The 10673-nt window shown below is 41.9% G+C and overlaps 2 protein-coding genes across 2 annotated transcripts in view; one reads left to right on the top strand and one right to left on the bottom strand.

Annotated features, from left to right (window-relative positions):
- The first annotated feature begins 76 nt into the window (after positions 1–76).
- On the top strand, positions 77–1386 carry LOC134075113 (complement C1q-like protein 2). Its single transcript, XM_062530597.1, has 4 exons — positions 77–235; positions 311–358; positions 789–914; positions 1047–1386. The coding sequence occupies exons 1-4, from the start codon at positions 130–132 to the stop codon at positions 1337–1339; spliced, it is 573 nt and encodes a 190-aa protein (XP_062386581.1). The 5' UTR covers positions 77–129; the 3' UTR covers positions 1340–1386.
- Positions 1387–2022: 636 nt separating this feature from the next.
- Positions 2023–10673, bottom strand: part of LOC134075111 (telomerase protein component 1-like) — a 40704-nt gene continuing 32053 nt past the window's right edge. Inside the window, exons 52-55 of the mRNA XM_062530589.1 lie at positions 3619–3727; positions 2848–2927; positions 2516–2620; positions 2023–2385 (exon numbers count right to left, since the gene is read on the bottom strand). Of these exons, the coding sequence (XP_062386573.1) occupies positions 2266–2385; positions 2516–2620; positions 2848–2927; positions 3619–3727 (414 nt within the window). The 3' untranslated portion in view covers positions 2023–2265. The remainder of the gene's footprint in view (positions 2386–2515; positions 2621–2847; positions 2928–3618; positions 3728–10673) is intronic.

Genomic DNA, 10673 nt, shown 5'->3' with positions numbered 1-10673 from the left:
GGGGGCAATCAATATTATTGTGTAAATATTGACCTTATTGAGGTTAATATTTGCCAGCAGATAGCCTTTATAGGGCGCACAGAAACACCAAACGTTATTTCACAACTTAAAAAGGAGTTTGCAAAGAGGATGATTTCTCTAAAGCTGATAGTGTTTTTGGTTTTTGTGTATGTGGCAGATACACAAACAACCACAGAAAGTGAAACTGTTGTGGAGCTCAAGAGCCGAATTGAAGGTAAGACAAACACATGATAGCGGGTTATAGATTAATGCTTACTTCAGTGTGAAATAATGGAATGTCTTGTCTTAGCCTTACAGAGGGAATTGGATGCCATTAAACAGCACCTGAAGACTGCTGGTGAGAAAAACTAGAAAATATCTCTTTAACCTCTCTGAGAAAATATTTAATTTTTCCAGCTGAAATTCTCAGTTCTGCCTTCTTTCCACCAAACAAAAATTGTTTTTCTTTTCTGACAAATCTCCTCTAAACAGCAAATTTTGGTTTGACATTGCCCTTCAAAGTTGCTTTATCGTCTTCTAGATTTCCATTTCAATATAACTTTTGGAAAACTTTTTTGTCAATACTGCTGACAGTGCCAGATAGTGTGGGGTTTACTTGCCCCAAACCTTGCTATGATCCCTGCTCATTTCAAGCCTTTTTGTCTTCCCTCCCCTGGTCGACATTTAGTTATCATTCCAAATAGTTCTGTACCCTAATTGCTTTGAATTGTGATGACTAATAGTATTTACTGTGTTGTAAATGGTCTATTTTTTGTTGCTCTCAACAGTGGCATTCTCCGCCACTCTACAGACTCAGAAACCACATGAATTTCTTGGACCTTTCAACGAAAATCAAAAACTAAAATATGAAAATGTCATTACTAATGTCGGAAATGCCTACAATCCAAACACAGGTAATCAGTTGAATGTTTTCAGAAAAACACGATAGACCTGCTGAGGATAGTATGTTAAAGCAATTGAATTGTATTTTGATATTTCATGTTTCTACTTTGAATAGAATAAACAATGTTGTTTTTTTCTAACAGGCATTTTCACAGTGCCGGTGAAAGGGATCTACTTTTTCACCTTTGTCCTTTTTAACCCAATCGGCAACAACCACCCAACCGGTGGACAGTTGATGAAGAATACGGAAATGGTGGTCTCAGCTACTGATAATATACCCGGAACAGACACAGAGGACACAACATCTAACTCTGTCACTCTCGACTTGGAAGTGTCAGACACGGTGTACATACAGATGGAAAGTGGCAGGGCTATCTACACAGACGGGAATAGGCGCAACACTTTCAGCGGCCACCTCATACATACAAGTGAATAAGAGGGGTGAAATGAAGTGAAATAAACTGACTAAACTGGCTTCCATAATCTGTATTGTTATAATGTCATTTTTAAAAGATTAACAATGAATTAAAAGTAAGAAAAGCATTCCTGGACATCTGAGCAAAGAATGGACAAATAATTGTACATATACAGTGATGGCTTTTGTTTTATTGTGGGTGTAACAAATTCTTTTTAAAGTATATTTTAGTGGCTTTTTGCCTTTATTATTCTGACAGGATATTGACAAGTGAAATGGAACCAAGTGGGAGAGAGAGATGAGTTGAGATTGGGAGGTGACTGTGGGTCGGATTCAAACCCGCACTGTGGATATTTGGACCCGAGTGTGGTATAGTCGCTGCAGCCACAGGCTCCACAGCTTCCCCCGCCGTAAGATATTCTAGGACAGGGGTCGGCAAGAAACTTTGGCCACGGCCCAGTTTTTTTCTTTGCCAATAGATGTCGGGCCAAAATAATATTGCTGGCTCACCAGCTGAACCATGTCCTAGGATTGATAGGTCATTATCCACAGTCAAAATATCTGGATCACATTCTGAGAACTTTATCTGTTGAAGGCTTCTGTAGCAGACCTCTAGATCTTTCTGGATGACTTCTACTGAAGGTCTCATTTTACTGGGAGGCACAGAGTGTGGTACGACACACAATTTAACACTGGCGTATTGATGACAGTAAACATAAACATTTTCAGTTTATTTTGGATCAAATAAAAGGCACTCAGGCAAAACTTTACTTAAATTTTACATAAACCATAGATATATTGCTTATCTCTTTGAGGTAATTTTGTAATTAAGAATAATATTAACAAAATCATGCAACATTTCCCATTCCATTTTCATTTTTCTAACTATATTAAGAATATTCAATTCGTTACAGTCGGGTTAGAGCGCACAGAGGATATGTTCATAATCACTCTGTCCAGGACAGAAAGTAAAGTTTTCCCAGACCGTCCACACACACCATCTCTCTCGGCTCTTGAGGGGCCACCTCCAGGGCATGGACAGGACCATCACACACAAACATGCCCACCTACACACGCACGCACACACACACACACACACACACACACACACAAAAGCAATATGGTATCAGAGAACATACAGAATATAAGCAATAAGTAAAAACAAAGTGTTGGGAGGACAGAGAGAGTGAGCATGACCTGTTTTTTGGTCTGTCTGTCCCACAGTTTCACAGTGCGGTCATAGGAAGCAGAGATGAGTGTCTTGTCAGTCAGCCTCAGCACACTGATCCTGTCACTGTGAGACTGTCAAGCAATCAGTCATTAATAATCACCACCAACACCATCATCATCATCATCATCATCATCACCACCTTCCTCTTTTTCACATATAACTTCATTATCCATCCTGAGACAAAATACTGACCATGGTCAGTACTGATCATATTCTGACACTTTCATAGACTATCCATTCCACTGACATTGGTTATAACCCTCACAGTCCAACAATAGTGGGGGGTGGAGCCACTTACAGATCTACTGTCCCAGGAGTCCGTGTTAGCTGACTGCTTGAACCACAAGTTACCTCTGATATCTCCATAGACCACAAAATCTGAGGAGAGAAGGCCTTTTGTCAGTTCCTTATTCTTATTTTTGTTGGTCAGTATCTGTGTCTGTGTTCACACAAATGTACTGTTTTGTGTGCACAGCACAATCAAAAATACACTTTATTGCCAAAAGTGTTCGCTAACCTGCCTTGACTCACATATGAACTTCAGTTACATCCCATAGGATTTCTTATGACGTCGGTCCATCCTTTGAAGCTTTAACAGCTTCAACTCTTCTGGGAAGACTTTCCACAAGGTTAAGGAGTGTGTTTATGGGATTTGTTGACCATTCTTTCAGAAGCGCATTTGTGAGGTCACACATTGATGTTGGACGAGGAGACTGGCTCTCAGTATCCGCTCTAATTCATCCCAAACGTGTTCTGTTGGGTTCAGGTCAGGACTCTGTGCAGGCCAGTCAAGTTCATCCACACCAAACTCTGTCATCCATTTGGACAATTCTATGCTCCCAACTTTCTGTTCAAACATGGCTGTGCACCAGTGCACAAAGCAAGGTCCATAAAGACATGGATGATGGAGTTTGGTCATAATAAACCCTATGCATTAAGGATGGGATGTGACTGAAGTTCATACATGAGCCAAGACAGGTGAGCTAATACTTCTGGCAATATAGTGTATATACATATAGGAGAAATGTAAACATTTTGTCCATTCTCTGATTCATCTGGGGAGACACACCTCCATGCATGGTGACCGCAGAGATCCAGGCCTGTTTCTTCTCGTCCTCAAGTTGGAACTCTGTCTCGCAGAAGTTTAAGTTTAAAGCGCTGCTGGGATTCAGGCACATCTGACACAGACAGACCGAAACACACACTCAATATCATCCTAAAATTAGTTTCAACGATATGCTAGGCATGTACTGTATCTATGTATGTATGTATGTATGCATGTATGTACAGTATGTGTGTGCATGTGTGTGTGTGTATGTATGTATGTATGTATGTACGTACAGAGCCTATAGAAAGTCATCATACCCCTCTGAAATACTGTAGCTACTTTTTTTGTGTTACAGCCTGAAATCCTGAAAATCCTGAAATCCAGCCTGAAAAAATCTTTTTCCAGTTTTATTTACAAATGTAACTGTACTTCAGCGGGGACTGGGCAACTGGTCATGATGGGTGTACATGAATGCTGCCAAGTACACCCAAATTCTTGAAGAAAACCTGCGTCCCTCTGCTAGACAGCTGGAGATGGTCAGTTCATTCACCTACCAACACGAAAATGATCCTAAACATACTGCCAAAAGAACAAAGCAGTGGCTTAAGGATAGGAAGGTGAATGTCCTTGAGTGGCCATGTCAGAACCCTGCCTTAAATCCTACAGAAAATCTGTAGATTGACTTGAGAGCAGTCCATTGCCGTTCCCCACATAATTTGACTGAATTTGAACAATTCGGCAAGGAAGATTGGGCAAATATTCCCCAATTGCTTGCTGTGCAAAGCTAATAGAGACATATCCAAACAGATTGATGGCTGTAATGAAAGCTCTACAAAGTATTACATCAGGGGTATGATGACTTTTCAAACCCTGTTATTCTAGTTTTTAATTTTTTATTAATTTTCAGAACTGTCCATTATTTTGATGTTGGACATTTGTAAATAAAACTGGACAAAATATATATTTGAAATTTATTTCAGGCTGCAAGATAAAAAAAAGTAACTATTTCAAAGGGGTATGATGACTTTCTATAGGCACTGTATGTATATTTGTATGCATGCACTGTATGTATGTATGTATGTATGTATGTATGTATGTACGTATGTGTTTGTGTACTGTGTGTGTGTGTGTGTGTGTGTGTGTGTGTGTGTGTGTGACTATACAGACCCACAGCTCATTCTGCTGTCAATAGAGCAGGAGCTACTGTAGCAGCGTCCATAAAAAGCCTATGCTAATGCTAATGTAACCTGTACGACAGGGTAATGGCCTATACTTATACAGGGACAGTCTAATCTAATATCTAAGTTCAGTGAAGATTGGTATAGGTTTTCTCTAGACCAAATTCTAGTACTCACCCCAAAAGACAACACACACACTCGTGGTTAAGGTTATAATAAAAATATATAATTTATTTTCACAGTTCAATGTCATTCAATTCAGTTCAACAGTTATCTCAATATCAATATTAAAAGTATTAGGTTGTGTCTATTTTGCTAATATATTCTGTTATAATATTCTATTTATTATCTGTATATATCCATATACTCTTTTATATTTATTCTATTTGTTTCTATATATTTATTCTATTTATATCCTATTTAATACTAAATCTTATTATAGATTATCATTTAAACTAAATGAAAACCAAACAAAATAGAATATGAGTGCACTCAAAAAATAATAAACAAAAGAAATGAAAAGGGGGAAAGATTCAATCCAACTTGTGCAAGGTGTAATGTCCAGATCCTACCACAATCACAAGGGTAGTAAGGGGATGGTGATATGTGACAGGCAGTCCAACAGGAAGGGCAAGTTGATGTAGATGATGATGATGAATCGAATCCAAGACGACGGGGAAAATCCAGACGGGAAATCCAAGGTTCCAAGGGTGAAGCAACGGGGTTTGATCGGGTACAATAAAAACCAGTCTGCACAAAATTGTACAGAACTCTTATTAATTTCAATCTCTGTCATAATAATAACATATATACTACATATAACTAATTTGAGTTTGAATAACAACAGCGGCATATTGCCGTAGGAGTAGGCTAGTAAATCTGTTTACGTTTAGCTTGGTTGCTATGGCTTCCGTGGACGCCATGTAGCCTGAGTCAACGGCTAACAAAAAAACGGAGCTTACAATTCTTTTAACAAACACATTAAATAATTAAATTGTCTACAAGTTATACATCAAACGAACTTTACAGTCGATCTACAGATCGGGTGTCCTGACTGGTTTTAAATGTTTATGGTAGCTTATCTTAAGTGTTTGGTTCGCTCACCAGGATTCCAGTAGCTACAAATGTAACGGGGAAAGTCTTTGTAACGGGGAAAGTCTTCTTTCTTCCTTCTTCTTTAATGGTGGTGGTCGAAGATGATCTTCATATTGTTTCAAAGGTCGAGTGGAAGTGTCCAAATAGGCTATCGTGTTTGCGTCAAAATATCCAAGTCTCGAAGTGTTCGTATCAATTTATCCAAGTTTATCCGAGCTTCTCTCGCTGTGTATCACCAGACGTAGAGCTTTTCTTGAAATACGCTGGTTGACGGTTTCACTTGTTTACTTTTAGATGTTCTCGTGCGGCCTCTGGTTTATTTTGCGCATCATAATGGAAAGGGTCAATTCATTGGGTTACAATCTCCCCTTCTAAACCGCATCAGTCTCTGCATGTGTAAACTTACAGATGGCCTGATCTGGCGGAGCAAGTCCATTCATTGGGTTACAATCTCCCCTTCTAAACCGCATCAGTCTCTGCATGCGTTTGCACACGGCCTGCGGAGGGCACTGAAGAAGTATCAGGAACATTTCTACCCAAACTCTCGAAAAATGAAGCAATGGCTAGGACTAAAGGCCTTCCTAGTTCACCATAACAGAGTCTCTGAGGGGGATGTCTTTCTCTGCTAGATCTTCTGATCTGTTCACTCTCAGACGGGTCAGCCTGGGCAGTCACATCAGTGGGCGGTGCATTCTCAAATTCAAGTGGGTTGTTTTCAGGCGAACATCCTTCAACTGGTCCAAACTGAGGCTCATCTGTGAGTATTTCTGTCTCACGCACAATTGATTCATCTTCCAGTAATTGATTCTGAACAGACTCAGGGGTATGGGGTTCTTCACTGATTGGTGGGTTATGAGATTGGGAGGATTCTGATGGGCTTGGATTCAACCCGATTCGATTCGACAGCTCCATGGCACATTCTGGCGGGGTGGCCTGTGTGGTTGTTCGGATGATTTGGGGGAACCTTGTTGAGATCTGTGGAACTTGCAGATAGCGATCCTCATCTTCATCACTGCTGAGTGTATCTGGGTCAACAAGATCGTTGTGCTTGGTCTGCTGTGGGACTGCATCCCTGCGTCTCAGCTTTCTTGTAGGTAAGGTTGTTTCAGGTTCTGAGTCTCTCTCTGCAACAGGTAAAAAACCGCAGGGCAGAAGAAGGTCTCTGTGAAGAGTACGGTGTGGACCTTCACCCTGTTCTTGCTTGACAACATAAACTGGGCCGTCTCCCATCCTCTTCACTACTGTGTGGACTTCCTTTTCCCATCTGTCTGCAAGTTTATGTTTTCCTCTTATGTTCACATTCTTCACCAGGACTCTATCTCCAGGAACAAGTTCTGCTGCTCTGATCTTTTTGTCAAACCTGGTTTTATTTTTCTCTCCCATCTTTTTAGAGCTTTCAGAGGCAAGTGCATAGCTGTCTTGGAGGCGTTGACGAAGATGTTTAACGTACTCTGAATGTGACTTGAATCCAATTTGGTCTGGTGTTAGGCCTAGAACTAGATCAATGGGCAATCGTGGTTGTCTGCCAAACAGTAATTCATATGGCGAGTAGCCTGTGGTGTCATTTTTCGTACAATTGTACGCATGGACTAGCGGTTTGACAAAGTCCCTCCAATGATATTTATCCCTGTCTTCTAGTGTTCCAAGCATGCTGAGAAGGGTCCTGTTGAATCTCTCCACAGGGTTTCCACGTGGATGGTATGGTGTGGTTCTGATTTTTTCAGTTCCGATCAGAGAGCACAATTCCTTTATGGTGTGGGATTCAAAATCTCTCCCTTGGTCACTGAGAAGGCGACTTGGAAAACCATACTGCACAATGAAATGTTCCCACAGTGTTTTGGCAACAGTATTCGCCTTTTGGTCTTTCGTGGGGATGGCAACAGCAAACTTGGTGAAATGATCCGTGATGACGAGGATGTTTCTAGTGTCCTTACTATCAGGTTCGATGCAGAGGTAATCCATACACACCAGTTCAAGGGGATAGCTGGTCTGTATATTCTCCATGGGAGCAGCATGCTGGGAGTTTGTTTTCCGCCGCACACATCTCTCACAAGTCCTACACTTCTGTTCCACAGACTGGAACATCTTCGGCCAATAAAATCGGGAACGAACAAGGTGAAGGACGCGCTCAGCACCAAGATGGCCAACTTCATCATGAAGGCCATGCAATGCTTTTTCTCTGTGGCTACTAGGCAGCACCAACTGAAAAATCTGATTTCCACGATCGAGGCATTTCCTGAACAGTACTCCATCTATAAGCTCTAGTCTATTCCATTCTCTAAGGAGCAGCTTGACTTCTGACAGTTCAGAGGATGTCTCTTGAAAAGTGGGTTTTCTGTTTCCTTGAACGAAACTGATCACACGCCTGATAGATGGATCCTGTCTTTGAGACTGATACCAGTCTTTGTGAGTCATTCCAGGGAGGGTGCCTTGTCCAGAGGACACGAAGTCATCAGGAATGGCAGAAGCATCTAAAGCTAAGGATTCAGCAAAAATGGGGAGTTCTGGCGGCGAATAGTCAGCCGAAGTGATCACAGAGTGGCGCTGACATACAGCAGATAGCATGTCACCGGAAACAGTTTTGCTTTCTCCATCTAAAATTCTTTGCTTCAGCTCTTCTATCCTCACTTTCTCCTGCTTGAACTCCTCATCTTCCTCTGATGGACTCTGAGGTCTTCTGGACAAGCCATCGGCGTCTTGATTGTTGATCCCAGCCCTATACTTGATGTTGAATCTGTAGGTTGACAGAGAGGCTAACCAGCGATGTCCTGCTGCATCAAGCTTTGCTGTGGTCAACACATAAGTTAGGGGGTTGTTGTCTGTTAGAACTTGGAATTCTGTTCCATAGAGGTAATCATGGAATTTCTCACAGATGGCCCATTTCAAAGCGAGATACTCTTGTTTATGGGCAGGATAGTTTTGTTCACTTCTAGATAACCCTCTGCTGGCATAAGCCACAACTCTCATCTTCCCATCATGCTCCTGATAGAGCGCAGCACCAAGACCATCGCGGCTGGCATCAGTATGCAGGACATAAGGAAGGTTGGGATTGGCGAAGGCAAGCACAGGGGCTGAAGTCAGTTTATCTATGAGGGTTCTAAAAGCAACATCGCACTCTTCAGTCCACTCATTTCCAAAGGGTAAGGTGGGACTGATGGAAGTTTTGGCTTTGTCCTTCTTGTAAATCTTCCCTCTTTTCCTTGGAGCAACATAGCCAGCAGTTAGAGCATTCAATGGCTTCGCTATTTTAGAGTATCCTTCCACAAAACGTCGATAATATCCGGCAAATCCTAGGAAGCATTTAAGCTCTTTTCTGTTGGTGGGTTGAGGCCATTCTCTCAAAGCCGAAACTTTACTGGGATCTGTGTGGACTCCATCAGCATCTACAACATGGCCAAGGTATTTGACAGATGTCTGGAAAAAATGGCACTTTTCAGGAGACAACTTTAGGCCATATTCTCTAAGGCGGTTCAACACTTTCATTAGTCTGGCCTCGTGCTCTTCTAGTGTGTCAGAGAAGACAATCAGGTCATCCAGAAATACCAGTACCTCACTGAGGTGTAGGTCACCGACACATTTCTCCATGAGCCTCTGAAAGGTGCTTGGTGCATTTGTTACACCTTGCGGCATACGATTAAACTCATAAAAGCCCAGGGGGCAGACAAAAGCGGTCTTGTGCTTATCCTCCTCTGCAACTTCTACTTGGTAGTAGCCGGACTTCAGATCCATGACCGAAAACCATTTGGCTCCACTAAGAGCAGAGAAGGTGTCTTCGATGTTAGGGAGAGCATAGGCATCTTTAATCGTTCTCATGTTCAGCTTCCTGAAATCTATACAGAGTCTGATCGCACCATTCTTCTTTTTGACAACCACAATGGGGGATGCAAATGGGGACTCTGACTCACGAATAATTCCAGAATCTAACAGCTCTCTTAGGTGTTGTTTGACAGCTTCTCTGTCAGAGGGATGAATTGGTCTGGGTCGTTCTCTGAAAGGGGCTTCATCCTGAAGTCGGATGCGATGCTTTACTGCAGTTGTACGGCCATGGGACAAGTCATCAACAGCAAACACCTCCGGCATGCTGTTCAGCTGCTGTGTGATTCGTCTTTTCCACTCTTCTGGAATGGGAGAATCTTCCAAGTCAAAGTTGATGTTATTCTGAGACTGAGGGACTTCAGGCAAAGTCATCTTTGAGGATTCGGATGGCATCACATATTGAGCTATCATCATTTCAGCTATCACCTGCCTTGGATGCAGTGTGACAGTGCGATCAGTCACATTTCTAAGAATGACAGGAATCTTGTTTGAAGATCTAAGAGGAGTTTCTATCAAGGCATTTTCAACAAACACTCCACCAGGTAAGGACATTTTTTCAGGGGATTCGACTACAAAAAGGGAACGTGGGGAATGTTTCTTCACTCTGACATTTCCAAAGACAGAGACTTTTCTTCCTGGTGGAATGGTGACAGAATGGCGTCCATGCAACTTGACATGATTGGCTGATATCTCTTCCTGATGACTAAGGGCAACATGCTGGAACAACAAGACACAGTCACTACTGATATTGGGTCTTTGTAAGAATTCTTTTCCATGTTTTTCTATGCCACCTTCATATAATCGGTCAAGGACATTGGTTCCAATCAATAGGGGGATCTGAGTGTTGAAATGGCAATTGGGTACAATGAGGACTAATGAAGAGACTTGTTCAGCAACGCCAGTGATGCTGCTGGGGAAGGAGATGAGGGCTTGTATATAACCCTGATAAGGAACATGTTGGCCACCGGCACCTTCTATCTGGAATAG

The sequence above is a fragment of the Sardina pilchardus genome, chromosome 2 (genome assembly GCF_963854185.1).
Source record: "Sardina pilchardus chromosome 2, fSarPil1.1, whole genome shotgun sequence".
NCBI lineage: Eukaryota > Metazoa > Chordata > Actinopteri > Clupeiformes > Clupeidae > Sardina > Sardina pilchardus.
The sequence above is the reverse complement of the archived record's forward strand: the minus strand, read 5'-3'. Positions and strand labels throughout refer to the sequence as shown.